Source organism: Girardinichthys multiradiatus, chromosome 22 (assembly GCF_021462225.1).
Source record: "Girardinichthys multiradiatus isolate DD_20200921_A chromosome 22, DD_fGirMul_XY1, whole genome shotgun sequence".
Taxonomy (NCBI): Eukaryota; Metazoa; Chordata; class Actinopteri; order Cyprinodontiformes; family Goodeidae; genus Girardinichthys; species Girardinichthys multiradiatus.
Window position 1 is genome coordinate 44,362,992 of NC_061814.1, and position 21,723 is coordinate 44,384,714.

General features: G+C 45.7%; 1 protein-coding gene across 12 annotated transcripts; it reads right to left on the bottom strand.

Annotated features, from left to right (window-relative positions):
- Nucleotides 1-1,427: 1,427 nt before the first annotated feature.
- Nucleotides 1,428-21,515, bottom strand: LOC124859125 (acylphosphatase-2-like). 12 transcript variants are annotated; one of them, XR_007036016.1, is made up of 11 exons: nucleotides 21,380-21,515; nucleotides 19,431-20,071; nucleotides 19,040-19,349; nucleotides 18,786-18,957; nucleotides 18,538-18,587; nucleotides 17,738-17,944; nucleotides 11,277-11,340; nucleotides 10,898-11,101; nucleotides 10,647-10,663; nucleotides 9,299-9,408; nucleotides 1,428-1,942 (listed from the first exon to the last, which is right to left on the bottom strand). XR_007036016.1 is itself a non-coding variant. In XM_047351676.1 (10 exons), the coding sequence occupies exons 1-10, from the start codon at nucleotides 21,421-21,423 to the stop codon at nucleotides 1,828-1,830; spliced, it is 1,914 nt and encodes a 637-aa protein (XP_047207632.1). In that variant the 5' UTR covers nucleotides 21,424-21,515; the 3' UTR covers nucleotides 1,428-1,827. The 12 variants fall into 12 exon arrangements, 11 of the variants coding, with proteins under 11 accessions (XP_047207632.1, XP_047207631.1, XP_047207633.1 ...); XM_047351676.1 differs by lacking the exon at nucleotides 10,647-10,663 and having other exon boundaries at nucleotides 18,538-18,584; XM_047351675.1 differs by lacking the exon at nucleotides 10,647-10,663.
- Between the last annotated feature and the right edge of the window lie 208 nt (nucleotides 21,516-21,723).

Genomic DNA, 21,723 nt, shown 5'->3' on the forward strand with positions numbered 1-21,723 from the left:
ACATCATCTCAGCTGCTCTGTGTTTACATCCTGCAGGGATCAGACCTGCAGCCTGATGCTGGAGGTCCTCTCACTGGTTTTAACGGCTGAGAGGTTTTCTGCAGGCAGTCTAACCAGGGTTTCTCCAGTAATGAATGCTAAATGTTTGAAGCAATGCAATTCTTTGAGTAATGTTTGCACTAGGACGTTTCATTTTGGCACATTTAGTCGTTCTGGTTGATGTTCTTTCATGAGCTTGAACCTGATTTAAAAGGTTTTCATGCAGCTGCAGCTGGATCGATGGTGGGTTGTGTGACGCCCGTGAACTCAGATAAAGGTTTAAATCTTATAGCATATTTAATCTGTAATTAATTAAAAATAACAGATGATAGTTTTGCCAAAAATGTCTTATTTCTATTACTACTGCTACTACAAATACTACGAATACTACTAATAATATAAATGCTGCTCCTAGGTTGGTTCTCTTCGGGTTCTCTGGCTTCCTCCCACAGTCCAAAAAGTCTCTCTAAACTGCATTTAGGTGTGTGTGTGTGTGTGTGTGTGTGTGCATGCTTGGCTGTCCTGTGTCTCTATGCCGTCCTGTGAAGGACTGGAGACCCATCCAAGATGTTCTGCACCTCTCATCATCCCCTACATCCCTGTGTGGATAACACAGATATAGAAAATGGATGATGAATAATTTTTATCAGCAATGTTTGTGACAAAACTTTGTACTAATTCTATTTTGGAGGTCAGAAGCTGAACAGTTCAGGAACCTCTGATCCAAACCAGCAGTTGTTCTGTTAGATCTCAGTGCTGCATTTGATCCAGTCCATCAGAATATTCTCTTAGAAAGGCTGGAACATGCTGTAGGGATCAGGGGAACAGCACGAGTCTGGTTTGAATTTGATTTGTCTGACAGATTCCAGTTTATGTTAATAGCAGATCTTCCTCACTTGTGGAGTACCTCAGAGTTCAGTGCTTGAGCCAAGTCTCTTTAAAATAATTCCTGTCTTAAGGTTGAATCATAAATGAACACATCCTAAATCGGCACGCTGATGATACCCAGCTATATTTATCCAGAACACCTGATGACCTTCACCTTAATACTTTGTAAAATTAAGACACCTCTTAATTGTTTGCTTTGAACCAAACTCTCTGCAAAAAATCAGCTTAGTCTCTCTGGGTGCCAGTACCATTCATGCACAAGCTAACTAGTGGCATTAACTCCAGGATCAATGCAAAGAACCTTTAGCGTCGACCATCCATCCATCCATCCATCCTCCTTACCTGCTTCTCCTTGCAGGATCTCAAGGAGGCTGGTGCCCATCTTCTTCTTGCTGCAAGGCAACATTGCTCAGTCAGCTTCTAAAGCTGTTAAATAAAGAAGAGTTTAACAGAAAGAAAATGATGTGAAACAAATAAAATCAAAACCAATCAGTTTTCAGTTGTTTTTAAAGGGATTTTAATAATAATTTTAACAGTTTTTTACCCTTAATTTCACCAGTAATTTAAATGAACTTCATTTCAGACCTTTGTTGTTAGCTATGATAACAACATGCTAGCTCCATGCAGAAAAGCTGCAGGTAAAGCAGGATTTTCCAATATTTTGTCTCAAATGTGAACATTTGAGCTGTTTTCTGTGTAGAGACACAAACCAACCATGAAATGCTTTTAAAACATGAAATAATCTTCCTTTTATTCAGCCAACAGACACCATCAGCCCAGAGCAGTGGGTCAGAACTATTGAAACAGTCCTACTAAACCTATTAGAACCATCAGATCTGATCTTAGCTTTAACAGCTTGGTGTTTGAGGTCCAGAACAAGTTCTCAGTATCTTCAGCAGGTCAGAAGCGAGTCTTGAAGCCGGAGAACTCCACCTTATCGATGGTTTTCTGGTTGGTGAACTTGGCTTTGGTGATCCGACTCGTTGGACTTCCTTCTTTACTCAACCACACCTTCCTGCAGAGATGAGGGCAGACACTTCATTCAGATTAATGCTTCACAGTTCACCTCTAATTCCACTTCTTGTGATGGAAATGGACACAAAACCAAAACTAAATGTAACCAAGGGTTCTGTAGAGTCCAGAAACTAAACTTTAGGACCCAGCGACGAGGTTCTGATGAGAAACCAGAGCAGAAAACAATCAGCAGGTGCAGTATAAGGTAACTAAGACCAGGTAGGAGACCCAAAGGGTTAAATGGTCCATGTTAGTTCCATGTTCCTGCCTCATCATCTCAACCATCTCAAAATTTGAAGAACTTCATATAGATTCTGTGACTGAAACATAAACCCGACCAGACAGAACCACAGCTGACTATAAACATTGTGAACTAAAATCTCTTCAGCTTCAGGTTTTATTTAACTAATGTGTCCATTAGTCAGGGGCCTGGGGGGCCGAGAGACCTGGGGGGCAGGGGCCTGGGGCACCAGGGGCCTCGGGATCAGGGGGCCCAGGGGCTTGGGGGGCTGAGGGGCCTGGGGAGCACCAGGGGCCCGGGGGGGCGGGGGCCTGGGGCACCAAGGGCCTCGGGATCAGGGGGCCCAGGGGCTTGGGGGGCCGAGGGGCCTGGGGAGAACCAGGGGCCTGGGGGGGCGGGGGCCCGGGGCACCAAGGGCCTCGGGATCAGGGGGCCCAGGGGCTTGGGGGGCCGAGGGGCCTGGGGAGCACCAGGGGCCTGGGGGGGCGGGGGCCTGGGGCACCAAGGGCCTCGGGATCAGGGGACTCAGAGACCTGGGGGACCAGGGGCCTGGGGGGCCAGGGGAAAAGGGGGCCCTGGGGCCATATGCGGCCCTTGAAATAATTTTGTGTGGCATTTGACCCCAGTGCAAGAATGGTAAAAATTTGGTCCTGATGCAGATGGAAACTTTTAGATGAAGTTCTGAGACCCTGTTCTGGACCTACAAGAACTTATTCGTTTCGATTTAGTTTCATTAAATAATTACATTTATGTTTAATTTGTTGCTGAAGAAATAAAAAGAAAATAATTCTCAATAAATTATTTTATGTTTTAATTGTAAAAGTATTTGAGTTCTTCCAGCTTTCAGCCTGAAGGTTTGTGAACCACTGGTCTAACGGCATCACTGTAGCAGGTCAGTTAAAGGGCCAGACTCACAGGCTGGAAAAGGTCAAAATGACATTAACTTTATTTTAACCTAAAGAAGCCGAGGAGCAGGAACCGAGGTAGGAGACAGAGCCGGCCTGACGGATCGGATACAAACATCAAGTAAATCAAAACTGAAGGAGATGAGATTCCGGTTAGAGTGAACCAAAAACCTGAAGAAGTTCTTATACTGATGGATGTTCTGATCCAGAACAGGTGGGATGGTTGATAGAACAAGAACACAGAACATAAACACCAGAAATAAACACGAAATAATAAACAGAACGGTTCACAGATTTATTTTATTGTATTGTTGAACATTTTGTGGATGAATGGATGGATGAATGGATGGATGACTGGGTGGATGAATGGGTGGATGAATGGATGGATGGATGAATGAATGGGGGAATGGATGGATGAATGAATGGGTGGATGAATGAATGGGGGAATGGATGGATGAATGAATGGGTGGATGGATGGATGACTGGGTGGATGAATGGGTGGATGAATGGGTGGATGAATGGATGGGTGGATGAATGAATGGATGACTGGGTGGATGAATGGGTGGATGACTGGGTGGATGAATGGGTGGATGACTGGGTGGATGAATGGATGGGGGAATAGGTGGATGAATGGATGGATGGATGAATGAATGGGGGAATGGATGGATGACTGGGTGGATGAATGGGTGGATGAATGGATGGGTGGATGAATGAATGGATGACTGGGTGGATGAATAGGTGGATGAATGGATGGATGGATGAATGAATGGGGGAATGGATGGATGACTGGGTGGATGAATGGGTGGATGAATGGATGGGTGGATGAATGAATGGATGACTGGGTGGATGAATGGATGGGTGGATGAATGAATGGATGACTGGGTGGATGAATGGATGGGTGGATGAATGAATGGATGACTGGGTGGATGAATGGGTGGATGAATGGATGGGTGGATGAATGAATGGATGACTGGGTGGATGAATAGGTGGATGAATGGATGGATGGATGAATGAATGGGGGAATGGATGGATGACTGGGTGGATGAATGGGTGGATGAATGGATGGGTGGATGAATGAATGGATGACTGGGTGGATGAATGGATGGATGGGGGAATGGATGGGGGAATGGATGGATGAATGAATGGGTGGATGGATGGATGACTGGGTGGATGACTGGGTGGATGAATGGGTGGATGACTGATTGTAGCGTGAAGCACTTTGGGGTCTCTGGGGACTTGATAAAGCTCTATACAAGTTCAGGTCATTTACCATTTCCTTCTTTTGTCCAGTTTAACAGAACCGACATTAAAATGAGGAAAACGTCTGTTGTTCTTTTCAATTCCCTAAAACTGGGTCAGAGGACAGAGAGTAAGAAGAATAAAAATATTGTTTAAAATAAATTAATTACAAACGTTTTAGGGTAAAAAAGAAGAACGTTTTCACACGTTGCTCCCCTGCTGATCTCAGAGTTAGTCAAACTGATCGCTGCAGAGAATTATGAGTAGGAATAATCAGTTTTCACGAAGGAAGCTCCAGAGTTTCCTAAAGGAGATCATCTAGGAAGCATTAAAGCTCATTTCCTCAGAAACTGAAGAACTCAGCTGAAACTCTGATATTTCCAGATCATTACAATGATCAAATGGATGAAAAAGGCAACAGAAGAACAACTTCAGAGACTCTGCTGATGCTTAGAATAAAACCAGAAATATGAAACATTAAACTCTCTAAGCCCCTCTGACTGTCCCGCCTGGAGGACAGAAATCCCATCTGACGTCTGGTCTCTGTGTCTGGGACAGAAAAACACAGCCGGGTCAGTGGACCCAGAGGGCATGATGGGAAACTGGAGTTATATTTACCCTGAGAATGGGGCTGTTTCTGCAGGATGACCACTGTCTGCGCTCTGGTTGGAGATTAAAGGAGATTTCAGCAGATCTGGGTCAGCTCTGTGTCACTGTATGAACTGAAGCTCCGCCAGAGACAGAGAAGATGGCTCACTTCATCAGCCCACTGATCTGCCTCATGACCCACTACTCTAATATCCATACACCCACAGAGCTTAGTGGGAAATCTGCTGCCGTTTCCACTAAAACCCCGACAGCCGCTCACGGTCTGCCACGTCACACACGTGAAGACATCATATGTCCACCATCAACATCTCTGATTATTATGTCCCCCGACTCGTTTTTATTGGTGAAGATCATTTCTGATGTTTTCCATTCATCAGGTCACACCATGCTGAAGGTTCTACATGTTTCCATCCAACAGACCTGATAAAGGATCTCCAAAACATCTGAACAGGGCCGGGCCAGGCCGGACCGATCCGAGGATCAGGGCTGGGACGCCGATGTAAGGGAGGGAACCAGCAGATTAACATGAGCCAGGTGTGCTAACGAGGAACTCCCACCAGGTGTGGACAGAGAAGAAAACCAGTCTTCTCGTTTTGTTTCTTTAAACCTGCTTAAAATTTGCTTCCAGCTTCTGTTTATGGAAGGTTTGATGTTCAGCTGGTAGTTTTCCTTTATCCTGTTTCTGGGTCCAGTTTCTAATTCCTGCTCCGGTTATTAATCCTGAATCCGCTGCAGTATTTATTCTGCCTGGTTTCCTGCACTACTGTTGTAATTATCTTTTATTTCTGCCTGTTTGATTCAATTCAGTTTTATTTCTATAGCTCCAATTCACAACACATGTTGTCTCAAGGTTCTTCACAACAGTCAGGTTCATACATTCCTATTAATCCTAACTATCAAACGGTTGAATTCATTTTATTATTCAGATTGAATAAAAAGTTTTTCTATCTAAGGAAACCCAGCAGATTGCATCCAGTCAGTGACTTGCAGCATTCACTCCTCCTGGATGAGCATGTAGAGACAGTGGACAGTCACTGGTGTTGACTTTGCAGCAATCCCTCATACTGAGCATGCATGTAGCGACAGTGGAGAGGAAAAACTCCCTTTTAATAGGAAGAAACCTCCAGCAGAACCAGAACCAGGCTCAGTGTGAGCAGCCATCTGCCACGACCGACTGGAGGTTTGAGAGAACAGAGCAGAGACACAAAGAGAACAAAGAAGCACTGATCCAGGAGTACTTTCTATGGGAAGGAAAAGTAAATGTTAATGGATGTAGCTCCTTTAGTCGTTTCATCTAGAAAGAAAGAACAGATAAACTCTGATCCAGTTTTCAAGGTTAGAGTCTGAAAGAGAGAACATAGAGTTAGTCACAGTAGAAGCTCAGTCAGTAGCCATGTCTAGGAGAGAGAAAGGGTTAAACACTAAAAGACAGGGCCATGTGGATCATCATTGATTAGAAATAATCTTTGGTTTTTATCCACATCTCCCATTATTCCTGCTCGTCTCTCCTCATCTCCACTGACCCCTGCTTTTCTGCATGAGGAGAAAATGTTCTGCTGGGACTGTTTGTGTTTTCCAGTAAGTCTGCATCCTGAGAGGACGCACCACAGCTACCTGATGCACCAACTGTACATCAGGCTCTCCTTCTGTCATTTCCTTCCAACTGCATCTCCTTTTCTACTGAGTTTTACAACCAAGATGTTTCCCATCCATCCTCCTGTTTTCCCTCAGTGATCTGCCTGCTCCTCCCTCTGGGAATGAGTTTTTCCTCAGAGGTAAAAGTAGAAACTTCCCACCAGCACCACCGCTCCTCTTTTACAGCGTTCTTGTTTCCTGAAATGTGCCCGGTTCCCAGGCCTGGCAGGAAGTGAGGTCGTGGTGAAAGTGGAAACAGGAAAAGGTTCCTGATGTCATGGAGTCTGTGGGTTCCTCCGAGTCCCACTGAGTCAACACTAGAATTGGCTTTTATCTTGTTTTAATAATAAAATCCATGTTAACTTTCTACAGGTTTCTGTTCTCTAATAAGGAGCCAGAAGACGAGCCGAAGATGTTGGTCTGGATCACTGCTGAGTGAAAGATCACCTCAGCTCTAGATGTTTGTCTCAAACCTTCTGTTGGTTTCAGAACCAGACCCGGGTTTGTTATTCAGTTTTTCTGCAGCTTTGGGAGAAATCATGTTCTAAGTCTCACTCTGTTCAGTCCGGTTCAGGTTCTTTGTTTTTAAGATGATCTGAGTCAATCAGATTAAATAAAAACTACCACCTGGAGTTAGTTTACCTGAAGATCAGTGACCCGATCAGATCTACAAGGTTCTGTTCGTGTCAGTACCAGCTCAGAGGAAAATCTAAGCTAAACTTTTAAGCTGCAACAAACTGATGAAGCTCATTCGATACAGAAACCAGCTGACAACGCTCCACCAGGATCTTTTCTCTCTCAAATGGGAAATCTGACTTCCTGTTGCAGCAGCAACAGTATTATAAATACATTAATATAAAATAAATACAGCATTATATTACATACAGCAGAAACTACCTGCAGAATCTGCCCATATAATCAGCAGTTATTGCTAAGCTGAGATAAAAGATCAACCAGGAGGATTCAGAAGAATTCATGCTTTAACTTGGACCTGAACAAAGTGTCTGTTCATCAGAATGAAGACCTTCTCTGAGAGTCAGAGCAGATCCAGATGGTTGGCTGCTGTGGTGTGAAGGTGAAGGGCGCCATCTACTGGCCGTAAATGTTCCCGCATCTCTACAGTTTCTACAGCAACCCTCCAGTACAGGTAAATACCACAAAATATTACAATACTGCGTAAAAGTGCAATACTTTAGCCTGTTATCTCAGAAAGTGAAACTCATATATTATATAGAATTATGACACATAGAGTGAAATATTCCAAGTCTTTGTTTCTTGTAATTCTGATGATTATGGCCTACAGGTAAAGTAAACCCAAAATTCAGTGTCTCAGGAAATTACAATACTGTGAAAAAGTTCATTATTGGACTGTCATGGTGTTCCACCCTAATGAGCTAATTAACTCAAAACACCTGCAAACATTTCCTGAGCCTTTAAATGGTCTGTCACTCTGGGTCATAGGTCACACAATCATGGGGAAGACTGCTGACTGGACAGATATCCAGAAGACAGTCATCGATTCCCTTCACAAGGAGGGGAAGCCACCAAAGGTTATTACTGAAGAAACTGGTTGTTCAGAGTTCTGTATCCAAACATATTAACAGAAAATTGAGTGGAAGGAAGAAGTTTGGTACGAATAGGTGCACCAGCAACACGGAAAACCGCAGCCTTGAGATGATTGTCAAGTGAAATCCATTCAAGAATTTGGGGAAGATTCACAAGGAGTGGACGGAGGCTGGAGTTGGTGCAACAAGAGCTTCCACACACAGACGAACACTAGACATGGGCTACAAATGTTGCATTCCTCGCGTCAAGGCACTCCTGAACCAGAGACAACGTCAGAACCATCCTACCTGGGCTAAGGAGAGAAGAAACTGGACTGTTGCTCAATGGTCCAAAGTCTTGTTTTCAGGTGAAAGTAAATTCTGCATTTGGAGATGAAGGTCCCAGAGTCTGGAGGAAGAGCGGAGAGGCTCAGAATCCACTTGAGGTCCAGAGTGAAGTTTCCACAGTCAGTGATGGTTTGGGGTGCCATGTTATCTGCTGGTTCTGGTCCACTTTGTTTTCTGAAGTCCACAGTCAATGCAGCCATCCACCAGAACATTGTAGAGCATCACATGCTTCCCTCTGCTGACAAGTTGTATGGAGATGCTGATTTTATTTCCCAGCAAGACTTGGTACCGGCCCACACCGCCAACGGTACCAAAAGCTGGTTTGATGACCATGGTGTTCCTGTTCTTGATTGGCCCGCAGACTCCCCTGACCTGAACCCCATAGAGAATCTATGAGCTGTTATCAAGAGGAAGACACCAGAACCAACAAGGCAGATGCTCTGAAGGCTGCTATTAAAGCAATTGGGGGTTTCCAGAACACCTCAGCAGAACCACAGGCTGATCTCCTCTATGCCACGGAGCATTGATGCAGTAATTCATGCAAGAAGAAGCCCAACCAGGCAAACCTTTCAGAACATTTGTGTTTAAAGCATCCTTTTTTATTGGTCTAATGTGATATTCTGATTTTCTGGGACACTGAACTTTGGGTTTTCTTTCCCTGTAAGCCAGAACCATCAAAATGACAAGAAACAAAAGCTTGGAATATTTGCCTCCATAATTCTCCATAAAATAACGGTTTCACTTTCTGAGACGACTGGCAGAAAATATGGACCTTTCATGTAATATTCTAGTTTTTTTTGGGTTGTGGTGTTCTGTGGGTTTCAGTGTGAGCTCACATCTCCTCCACCATGTCAGCTGGACCCTGCACCTGTCCCACCACCGTTCCTCTGGACGTGTTCTTCACCCAGCCCACCAGGCCGAGCCGCAGACCCTCCTTCTCTGTGTACTGCAGGACAGGAAGACATTTTGGATTTACTTCCTAACAAACACATTTTCACCAACAGCAACATGAACATCTGGGAACGTAGGAAGGTGGTCCAAACTGCTGAGTTAAATCCAGGTAGAACAACGTTCCAGAATGAAAGACATCAAACATCAGCACTCAGACGCTGGGCTGATGGACAGCAGCTTTATGAAGGCTGGGAACTGAATCCTGAGGAGCAGCGGGTCAGAACATGAACTCTAGTGAACAGGAATATAAACCAGGTTGATCTTCTCAGTTTAACATGATCCTTGTGATTTTTCCCAAAGATCTTTTCTTCAGCTGATGAGCTTCACCAGAGATAGATGCACCAGTTAACTGAGGCTGAGCTGCCTTAAAGTCAGAAGGTCCTGGATCTGAACCCCAGCCTGTTCTCCTTGTATCTGCATGGATAAATCTAGGTTCTTTTAAGAAACGTCAGCAGACAGAAGACCAGCAGAACATCTGATGTGGTTCTGGTGGGACTGATTCTTAGAAATGTGTTTTTAACTATTTAAACCATAAACTGACAATTTAATCAGTTAGGTTGAGCTTCTACCATCTAAGTTCACCTTCGTTTTGATCTCCCAGAGAAAGAAAACAGCGCCACAGTGAGGCCAGGCAGGGAAAAGCATCTGTTTATTCTTGGTGATCATTTTTTATCTACAAAGTCAGTCAGTCAGTCAGTCATTTTCTACCACTTCTTCCATAGTGGGTCGTGGGGGAGCTGGTGCTTATCTCCAGCAGTCTACGGGTGAGAGGCGGGGTCCACCCTGGACAGGTCACCAGTCCATCACAGGGCAACACACAAACAACCAACACACCTAAGACCAATTAACCTAACAGGCATGTCTTTGGACTGTGGAAGGAAGCCGGAGTACCTGGTGAGAACCCACGCATGCACGTGGAGAACATGCAAACTCCATGCAGAAAGACCCCTGGCTGGGAATTGAACCCAGGACCTTCTTGCTGCAAGGCAACAGTGCTACCAACTGTGCCACCATGCAGAGTTTAATTAAAAATGAAATTGGTAAAAAGGAGGGAAATAATCCCGATTCTTCTTATTAGCTTTGGTTTCTCTAAAACAACGAAGAAACTGAGTGGGTGGTACTTTCTGATCAACAGATAACTGATAAAAGGTCCATTCTGTTAACAGATCCATCCTGGTTCTGACACGGCTTCCCTCCAACGCTTTTAGGATTTTGCAGCATAAAGAAACTCACCATTCTGAAACAGACACCTGAAAAACAGTGAAAACAGAACCAGTCAGTTTGGTCGGTACAGAACCAGAACCATTACTTAGAACCAACACAAACAGCTGAACAGTTCAGAGTAATATGAAGGCGAAGCAGCAGAAGGTACCATCAGGCCCGGCTGGTTTCTAATTTAAGCAGCAGTGGATCGTCTTACAGCCTGCATGCTGTCACTGCAGAACAGAGGAAGAGGAGGAGGAGGAAGAGTTAAACATACTGACCCTGAACGTGACCCGAGATTTCAAAGTCCACCGACACCAGAGTGTTTTCTGCAGACATCCTGCATGTGGAACCGTCCCGGGGACAGAGGAGGAGACTGGAACACAGCAGAACCTGCTCCGAGGTCTCTGCAGCTGCTCGGTACCAACAAGGTCCGGTCCTCCTCCACAACACTTAAAGGAACATTTCACCACCTCTGCACACAGCTGACGGTTCAGTGAGCCATAAAGATCGGACCTTAAAAGGATTTTACACTCAAACAATTAATGTTGCTGTAAACCATGAGAAGATGAAGACATGATGAAGATCTGAACTCTGACCTTTACTTCATGTCGGACCGAGGAAATGAACAAAATGTTGGTTCTGTGCACCTCTTCCTACCTGCTGATGTTCCCACTGCTTCTCCTGACATCTGAACCATGAGGAGCTCAGCTGCTGTTCCTTCCTGCAAACACATCACAGCAGGTCCATCAGAACTTCTGGTTCCTAATCCTCCCAGAGTCAGGAACAGGTCAGAACCGCAGGAAGGCCCGTCCAGCCATTCCCTCCTCTTCCTCCTCAGCCACACCTGTGGGATGTGCTTGGAACGCTGCTCCATGAGGTTCTACCAGCGGGTGATGATGGTTCTAGATGCAGAACCGTCTCTGGATCAGGGATCGCTGCTGTCCAGCTGGTCCCTCCAGATTCCTCCATTAGCTCCAAGATGTTCTGCTCTGTAGATGAAGGAATCTTTAAACATTCACCATCTTTCTTTGAGGAACTTTTTTATCAGTTCAGGGATTTTTTTCATGTTTGTCTCCGTCTGGAGTTCTTCTGAACATCTTTTCTCCTCAGATTCTTCATTCCTGCCTCCAGATCTACACTGCCTGGCCAAAACAATTAGTGAAAGTAAGAACATTTCCAAACGCACGATGCGAAGGGAACTCAAGGGATTGGGACTGAACATCTGTGTAGCCTTAAGAAAACCAATAATCAGTGAGGCTAACTGGAAACTAAGGCTTCAGTTTGCTAGGGAGCAGAAAGATTGGACTCTGGAACAATGGAAGAAGGTCATATGGTCTGATGAGTCCAGATTGACCCTGTTCCAGATTGACGGGCTCATCAGGGTAAGAAGAGAGGCAGGTGAAGTGATGCACCCATCATGCCTAGTGCCTACTGAACCAGCCTGTGAGGGCAGTGCTATGATCTGGGGTTGCTGCAGGTGGTCAAGTCTGGGTTCAGCAACAGTATGTGTTCAAAGAATGAGGTCAGCTGACTACCTGAATGATCAGGTTATTCCATCAATGGATCTTTATTCTTCCATGATGGTACGGGTATATTCCAAGATGACAATGCCAGGATTCATCGGGCTCGAACTGTGAAAGAGTGGTTCAGGGAGCATGAGACATCGTTCTCACACATGGATTGGCCACCAGGGTCCAGACCTTAACTTCATGGAGAATCTTTGGGATGTTCTGGAGAAGGTTTTGACTCTACCATCATCAATGCAACACTGGGTGGAAATAAATCTTGTGACGTTGCAGAAGTTTATCGAAACAAAGCCTCAGCAAATGGAGCCGTAATCAAAGCTAAAGGAGGTCCAACCAAATATTAGAGTGTGACCTTTTGTTTTGGTGGCGACCTTTTCTTTGGCCAGGCGGTGTTTCTGGCTCCATGATGGAGTAACACGATGTTCTTCTGACATTAAATGATTCTGAAGAATCTGCAGATTTATAGGGAAACACAGACCCAAATAAAACAGAACTCAGGTATGTTGGTCTCATGTTCTTTAATGTTCACAGAACATCACGACACACTGACAGGTTTCCACAGACTGCTCCAGTTCTTCAGTGTTTTACAGACTACAGAGTTCTGGAGCGAAGGCACAGAACTAGAGAGGACTTCCTTCAGCTGGATCCTTCCGGACGCTCAGCATGAAGTCAGGAATACCAAACTAACAGATCCCAGGAAGAACACGACATGAACACAACATGGAACCCAGGTTCCTCTACACGCTCTGAACAAACCTGCTCACTCAGTAACTCTGACGTGTCCCTCAGAGATCTTCATGAACTCAGCTGATTGTCAGCTACATTCTTCTCATGGTATGAACCAAACGGTGAAGAGCTTCGCTGGCAGAGTGACACTTTCCATTAAATCCCATTAAACTAGAGCTTCTCTGCTACAGAAGACACCGACAGGACCACAGCAGGTTAGAGATACGTTGCTTGGAGCTACACATGAAGCATGCTCTAACAGGAACACGGATGTGGTCACAACATGGTACCAGGTGGACGGACGTCTTCTACCGTCCAGCACACATTCAACAGCTTTTATTCTGAGGACAGGTTGAAGACGCCAGCGACTTCAGGTCCACTTCTGGGAGAGGTCAGAGGTCATTAAACCAGCATTAGGAGGAATGAAGCTGGACACCAGTCAGATGTTTCGGGCCACGTCTCATTTTACAGACATCTTGTTGTCATGAAGTTGGTTTTATTTGCATGAAATGTGACAAAAAACAGGAAAACAGAGAAAAACTGAACATCAGGAGAACAAGAAGAACATTTTCCTTCTTGACACTAGATGGGTCCCAGACCACCTCCTCTATCAGGGACCCATCAGAACCTTTTCCTATCACCCCCCATGACGGACATGCCAGGTGTGTTTCTGGATTGGATTGTTGGACCAGAAGGCGGCTGTGCAGAACCAGAGATATCAGCACCTCTGCTGTCACGACCCGACCTTAAAACCCATGATGCACCAGTCAGACGGTCCGATTTTCTTCATAAGTGGTTCTGACTGATGATCGGTGGTGAATAAACGAATCCATGCTTCAGTCTCTAAACCCATAAGCAGAAAGAGTTCAGTAAGAACCAGGACCAGATGCTTTAAAGCAGAAATGGGAAGAGTTCTGTTGGGTTCCTCCATCAAGGACCCATCAGAACATTTTTTCTCTTCATCGTAGCCATTTGTCTCATTTATTAATGAAAACTCATTTTAAAAACATCTTATAATCTTTAGAACTACAACCAGAACCATCCGGATGAAGCTTAATGAAAACTGGTACCATCAGTAAAAACCTGATTAGTGCATCTAGACTTAAAATGGGCCGATCCTCTGGACCAGGGACCGGTCTGTCTGGTCCAACAGTTACAGGGAGGACAGACGTGGTGGTTTTATAGAAGGGCAGGAGGTGGACCAGCAGGTCCTGGAGGAACCGAGTCAGCAGGTTCTGGAAGTTTTAATTTTTCACCTCAAAGTCACCAGACGTTCTTCTAAAAGGAGCTAGAACCGACCAAAGGAAAAGGTCCGGTACAGCTCAGGGCCCGCGGATATGAATCCCACAGAGACAAACCATCATCATCATCATCATCAGAACACCGTTCACCATCTGACCCAGCACCTTCTCACCAGAACCTTGCTTCCATCTATTTGGGTTTTAAAGATGTTTCACTAAAATGTTGCGAATTTATTTGCATTTTCAACCCTTTCCAGAACCGGATCTGAACCCAAATGGTTCGATGAAGATCGGAGCACTACATCCATTGGACCAGAACCCTACTGGTCCCAAATCCTGATCAGAACTCACTTCTTTAGGTTACCTTCCAAGCAGCCAGATGTTCCTCTGTTAAACTGGACTGGATCAGGACTCCTGAAGGTTTCAAGCACGTTTCAGGTGAAGATCTACATCTCCTGCTGAAGCTCTACATCTCCTGCTGAAGCTCTACATCTCCAGGTGAAGCTCTACATCTCCTGGTGAAGCTCTACATCTCCTGGTGAAGCTCTACATCTCCAGGTGAAGCTCTACATCTCCTGGTGAAGATCTACATCTCCTGGTGAAGCTCTACATCTCCTGGTGAAGCTCTACATCTCCTGGTGAAGCTCTACATCTCCTGGTGAAGCTCTACATCTCCAGGTGAAGATCTCCAGCACCTTCTAAAGGTGAGAACTGGTTCTCATCTGTTCCTAAACAGCTAATATTGGCTCTAGATGTTGATCTCTTCATCTCATGAACCTCGACGGTTCTGCAGTAGAAAACCATTTATTGACCTTCTGATGATCCTGCCCTCGATCACATCTGACTGGTGTAAATTCAAGCACCTTCAAGGATTTCAAGCACCTGTAAGAACCCGTATAGAACCTGTAACAGATCTCTGAACGAGGTTTCTTTAAATAAAAGGTCAAGGAATTGCTCTGAAAAATGGTCCAACTGGACTGAAGGTGAGTCCAGAGCAGAACCATCAGAAGCTTTGAGGAAGGTCTGGCTGCTTAGGTGGAGAACATAAGGAGAAGCTGATCTGTTTCCAGATCTTCCTTCCCTGCGTAGCAGGTCCTGGTCCAAAAAAAGGTCTTCAGAACCCAGCTTGGATCATTTCAGTCCATATGTTTCCTACTGAGCCCTGCCACCTTCTCTGCAGCCTCACTTTATTACACCTCTGAGATAATTATGGGATGGCAGGGTGGGGACGGCCTTGTACCGAACACAAGTTATTTCTAACCTCTGCTGACAGAACCAAAGAAATGGACGTGATGACCCGACTGATCAGGAGATTCTGGGGAACCGGGCCAGAATGTGAAGGTTTGACCTGAGGAGAGGAAGAGATTTCCTTCAGGTTCAGCTCCCGGTTCTCTTTTCAGAACCCTAAGGTCAGGAGATAGTGGATAAGATCCGTTCATATGGGGGTAAGAACGCTGTCAAAAACAATGTGTGTAAAGACAGAAATGTGTGCATATTAGTCAATAGTTGTGCAGAAGTAAAATCCAAAAGAAGTTTTGTATATTTTCTCTGTAAGAATAAAAAATTAAATGTTACAACTATGAATCAGAAAAAGGCAGATCCAAGATTCAGCCAGACACAGTACTGAAAGTTTAAAAGGTTTATTGAGCCACAGGTAACACTCCTCACAGCTTCCAGGAAGCACTGCTTTTGTCTTGAGTGGAACTTGAAACCCAGAGGGGAAACCTCAGTGGGCGGCAGGTGGTGATCTCCACAGCACAGGTAAGAAGTGACTCCAGGCTGAATAATCCGAGGACAGAAACAGGGTCAACGATCGGAACCAGAGGCGTCAGGCAAGGGGCAAGCAGAGGCATAAACCAGATGCAGGAAACAAGGTCGACAACCAAAATCCAAACAGTCCGACAGGGAGCAGGAAGAGGCATAAATCCAAAAGGCAAGGCAAGGTCAAGAACAATGATCAGACAGAAAGGAATGCTGGATATCTACTCACAAGATGGCTTTCAAAAATCTGGCACCGTCTGCTTGTCAGAGTCCGTATATATCAGGGAAGAAACAGGTGCTTGGCATGACATAGATTGCAGTACACTGCAGCAACCACCAGGTGCATCTAATCTACTGATTGCAGCCAGAGAGACGGTAGAGCAGATGTACCAGAATCATAACGGTTACAACTTCAAGAAATTACAAACACAAAGTTCAAGTTTACAGTTGTTATTCTTTATGAATACAATATGCTATAACAGTTTGTGAATACGATTTCTTTTCTTTGAGAATATGAATTTATATCAGAGACTTGGTGTCACGTGATCTCAGGCTGGTTAGTGGAGCACAGAGTTAGTCGATTCGTGTTGCGCCGTCACACTCCTTACCGCCAGTAAACGTAGCGCCAGAATGGAAGATAATTCAGTCTAAAAGGAATATTAGGAACAGAGGGGAGATACGGAGGAATCAACAGTGTTATAAATAAAGCATTCTTCTTATTTTTATGAAATACAAAACTAAAACATAATATAGTGGGTGGAGTTATATAATGATGTACAGTAGGTGGCGCTATGCACCTCTGAATTTGTTGCGAACCACCAGCAGAAGAAGAAGAAGCAGCATTAGCGCTAAAAGAAGGGACCAAGAAACTATGGTACAAAGCCAGATAATGTTAAAAAGTTTATATATGTCTTAATGTCATTAATATATGCTCTTGTTCCGTCATATTGGCGCTAATGCTGCTTCTTCTTCTTCTTCTCTTCTTCTGCTGGCATAACTCCACCCACTATATTCTGAGCCTGAGATCACGTGACACCAAGTCGCTGATATAAATTCATATTCTCAAAGAAAAGAAATCATATTCATAAACTGTTATAGCATATTGTATTCATAAAGAATAAAACACAACTGTAAACTTGAGTTTGTAATTTCTTGAAGTTGTAACCGTTATGATTCTGGTACATCTGCTCTACCGTCTCTCTGGCTGCAATCAGCAGATTAGATGCACCTGGTGGCTGCTGCAGTGTAGTGCAATCTGTGGAAAGCCAAGCACCTGTTTCTTCTTATAGAGAAAATATTCAAAACTTCTTTTAGATTTTACTTCTGCACAACTATTGACTAATATGCACACATTTCAATCTTTACAGACACGTTGTTTCTGACAGCGTTCTTACCCCATAAGTTCAGTTCTGTTTGAGCTGTTTTTCAAAGAACCACAGGGTCTTGACCCAGACCCAGGGCTGGTTCGATCCAGAGGAATAATCCATGCTGCGTGGTACCGACATGGTCCGGTAGAAATTTCTGTGGTCTGGACTAGGTTATTTTCTGGTCCTGTTTAACTCAGTAACTGTTCTTATTAATATTGAGACAAATATCTAGAACTTAAAGGTACCAGCAGAACTATAAGCCCACGTAAGAGTAGACCTAAAGGCTGGTTCTGGTTCTGTCCTCTTGGAGAGGAACGGTCCAGTCTGCAGTGCCATCACAGACTAACGTTTTATTTACAATATTCTAACCAGAACTAAAGGAAGGTCCGGATAGTTCTGCTCACATGTCTGCTTGGTAGTTTCCACACTGGAATAAACCCACCGGGTTTCAGAACCCACACCTCTCTGGTCTGGCTCTACAGTTCTAGGCCTCATACCCGGTGGACCGGCGCTGCTGGTGGTTCCAGATGTCATCTCTGTGCTCAGGCCGGCAGAACAGCCTGGAGGACTGGGCCAGACGTTCCTGGCGCTCCCGTTCCCGGTCCACGCCCGCTTTGGAGAACTGAGGAGCACCGCTGAACTGGGAGGAGGACTGAGTCCTGTTGTCATGGAGACCAGAGGAGAAGAGCTGACCTCCTGCTGACCTGCAAACATCACAGAAGGTTTGTGGATCAGAAGATGACCCAAAACACACAAACCACAGTTCATGTGACTGACTGCAGAATTAGTTGTATAGAAATGGACCAAAGTTCTTTAGATGATCTATTGGTCTGGTTCCGACCAGCAGGAGGTCCGACAGAGGAATAATGAGACGCTTTACGAGTCAACCTGCTCAGTCTGCATCCTACCTTCTTCTGGAAAGACAAAAATCATCTCACACGCTTCCAAATCATTTGATGAGGAACGTTTTGAATCCTCGGGTTCATCTGAGAGAAAACAAACAACTTGGAGGAAGATGAACTTGATTTAGTTCCTGGAGAAACCTGCAGGAGGTCCTTATCTGGAGGTTCTGAACATGGCAGCCGGGCGCAAACTTGTTCCTGGAAATTTACAGCATAAAACCAATAAACCCGATTCATCACCGAGTCCTCCAGGTCCTTCTGACCGGCTGCATCTTCAGCCTGAAGTCTTCAAGGACAAGGACTTCAGGACACGTTTCCACCAAGCAGTTGGATTTCAGCCTGAAGTATCTGCAACATTTAGAACGTTTTAAACAGATCAATGAGAAAAGACTCACCTGCTTTTACTGATTCTGTAATGGCCGTTGTCAGCCTGGTTCTGGTTCTGCTGAGGTCAGAACAGCATCAGGGTTCAGTTCAGCCACAAGATCAATTACGGCCAGAAAGGAAATAAAAAGAGAGAAAGAAAGAAACATAAAAACGGCTGATAAAAATAAAAAACCAAGAATAAACAGCCAATCCCAGGGCCCATGTGGACAGAACCGACACCGCCCCACCCCAGGAGTTCCTGGTTGTGTTGCCGTACCTTATAGTGCTCACACTGGGCCGGGCTGCCGTTAACCTGGTAAAACTCCACCAGCTTCTCAGCCAGGGTGATCCGTCCCAGCAGGTTCTCGATGAAGCGCTGGATCCGAACTTTTCCGCTCGTCTCCTGCCGGGCCGCGGCCTCCAGGAACCTCTGGATGGTTATCACCTCCCTGAAAACGAAACCCAGGCAGCAGGTCAACCCAGATGTAGGACAGAGGTTCTGACCTGCAGCAGTGGTCCAGATGTCTCCACCTCTCCCGGCGTTCCAGCTCATTCTCCGAGGCGTTGAGCTGTTCCCTCAGAGCGGCGATCACCATGACGGCCACGTCCACCTGCCGGCTCAGCGAGCGCTCTCTGTCTGCCACTTCCTGTCTCTCCTGGGCCAGGTGCTGCGAGTGAGCGCGCTCACACAGCAGCTCCGTGTCGGTCCTGGCCAGTTCTGTGCTCACCTTGGCCAGCCGGCGCTGCATGGTGCCGTCGGCGGCCCGCAAGATGCTGGCCAGTCGGCGCCGCACCGCCGCCGAGGCTGCTGCCGTCTCCAGGCCCGAGTACAAGCTCTGCGCTGGTGGAGACAGTGAAGTGGAGAACAGTTAAAACCTTGGTGGTTCTGAAGCAAAGGTAATGGAGATAAACTGAATCTCACCAACGAGGTCCGATTCCGGTTCCGTGTCCAGGTCCAGAGGAGGGTCCAGGGAAGCAGGAGGGAACGATGGATGATGGTGGTGGCCTGTGTCTGACTTTTTACTGGACATTTTATTATCTGACTCATCTCTAGTTTCATTTGCTTCTTCACCATCTTCCTCCTCTTCTTCTTCTTCTCCTGTATCTTCATCATCCACTCCTTCCTCCTCCTCCGCCTGTGTGCCCACCCCAACGCTCTGGGTGCGCCTCCTCACCGAGCTGTAGGACTGGAGGTACCCGCTGTCTCTGCTATCACTGAGGGAGCGAACATGAGGCGGCCTCGCAGTGCCCTGCTGCCCCCTGCGGGTCGGGAGGCTCATGTCCTGCCAGGGGATCGCCGCCGTCAGCGGGTCGGGGTGTTTTCCAGTGATGCTGAAGTCTCCAGCGATGACATCTGGAGAACGGTAGGAGTGGCGGTACTCCAGGTGGGCTCGCAGAGAAGCCAGGCTGCGGAAACGCTCCTGCTCGCCACATCGGGGGCACCGAAACGGGAGGTCACAGGAAGTGGCCGAGTCTGTGATGGCGCCGCAGGCCTGACCGTTCCTCTCCAAGAGGAAGGAACCAGAACCTCTGGAACACAACGTCTGCTGCATCACTCCACTCCTGAGGAACAGAAGAACACAGAGGAACCATGAGTGGTCATTTTACCACCTCGCTCTTTGGTACCTTCTCTGTTCAGGTGGTTTTATACCAGTTTTCCAAGTTCTACCTGGTTGTACTGATCCAGGAAATAAATCTAACAGCAGGAGTTAAAACGGGTCAAATGGAAACAGGAAGGGATGAAATGTGTGGCTGTGAAGCAGAACTACGAATCGGGTCGAACCAACTCCAAGCCTTCAGGTTCTCTTTGTGTTACAACATTCCTGGAGTTTAGGAGCATTTTAACGCCTGAATGACTCAGAGTTCAGAGTTCAACGACTCAGTTCACAACTAGGAATCTGTTCAAAACCCAAAGTCTGGTCAGATTAAGTTGTTCAGGGTCAAGAATCTGTTCAGAAATGTAAACTTATTAGAACCAGAAATCTGCACCGGGTCAGAACTTGATCAGGTCCAGGAATCTGTTCAGAATCAGCAGTCTTCTTGGAATAAGAGAAATAAATACTTGTTCTTGACGCATGTCCTGGTCAGAACTTTCTTCTTGCTCAGTGTTTGAGAAATATGAAGGTGGTGTTCTGCTCTTGGGTTCTGGTGGAGTCTGAAATATCCGGGCCAGAAAGAACTTTGTTCTTGCAGCCCTGACAGAAAGAACTAATTTTTCTGTCCTTGCAGAGTATCTGTTCAGAATCTGATTCAGAACCCAGCACAGCACCAGATGCCCCTGAATCTCCAAAGGTCCAAACAGAGCTGAGGACCAGAGGATGATGATGGACCACCGTAGAACCCAAAATCAGGAACAGAAATGTCTAAGAAACATTTAGGAAAATCCAAAGTTTCTCAGCACCTTCTGGACGTTTCCAGACATTTAAAAGGACAAATAAGAAAAACCAGAACCTTGCAGACCTTCAGGAAGGCTGGAGAACCAGAACCAACTTTCTTCAGAATTCAGCCTTAATGTTTATTCCAGTTCTGTAGGAGGTCCAGTTTGGTCCACACAGAGGAACCATCTGACCCCTTGTTTAATCACAGTCTGGTTCCTTCTGCACAGATATTACATAAAATGATCCGAATGACGCTGATTAGGAAGGAAAATGAGACATTTGGGTCGAACTGACCCGAACACAACCCGCAGCTCCATTCATAGAACATCACACGAACCAAGCCATCATGGTTCTGTTTAATCTGGTTTTAGTTCTCCAGTACCAACAGGTCGGTCCGTCCTCACAGCCTCTGCTCCACCTGACGGCAGTCAGTTCTGACCCAGTAAAATCGGTCCAGACCAGAACCGGAACCCGAGCAGCAGGAGGTTCTTACCGACTGAAGGATGCGTAGATGAAGCAGCTGGCTGAAGGAGTCATGTCGCAGAAGACTCAGACCTCCATGACGTCATCCACAGCAAGCTGGCGACGCTGCTGCGACACTTCCGGTTAGGCTTTTCAAAATTAAACCGAAAGAATGATAGTTTTCTAGTTTAAATGTTTGGAAGAACAGAGAGATTTGATCTTCATCAGCTTCACGTGTCAGTCTTACAGAAACTGTCGAGATGTTCTTCACGACAAGCTAGAAAACAAAGTTCCGATCCACATCCGGTGGAGCTTTTCACATTTAAATTGTCTCACAAACCAACCCGGAAGTAAAATGAGAGCTACGTGATCTTT

Bases quoted from the DNA above. Each gene is read 5' to 3' on its own strand.
- LOC124859125 (XM_047351675.1), bottom strand. From the start codon at position 21,423: ATGACTCCTTCAGCCAGCTGCTTCATCTACGCATCCTTCAGTCG. The intron at 20,072-21,379 runs GTAAGAACCTCC...TCTGTTCCTCAG, and splicing joins ATCTACGCATCCTTCAGTCG to GAGTGGAGTGATGCAGCAGA. The intron at 19,350-19,430 runs GTGAGATTCAGT...TGTCTCCACCAG, and splicing joins ACCGGAATCGGACCTCGTTG to CGCAGAGCTTGTACTCGGGC.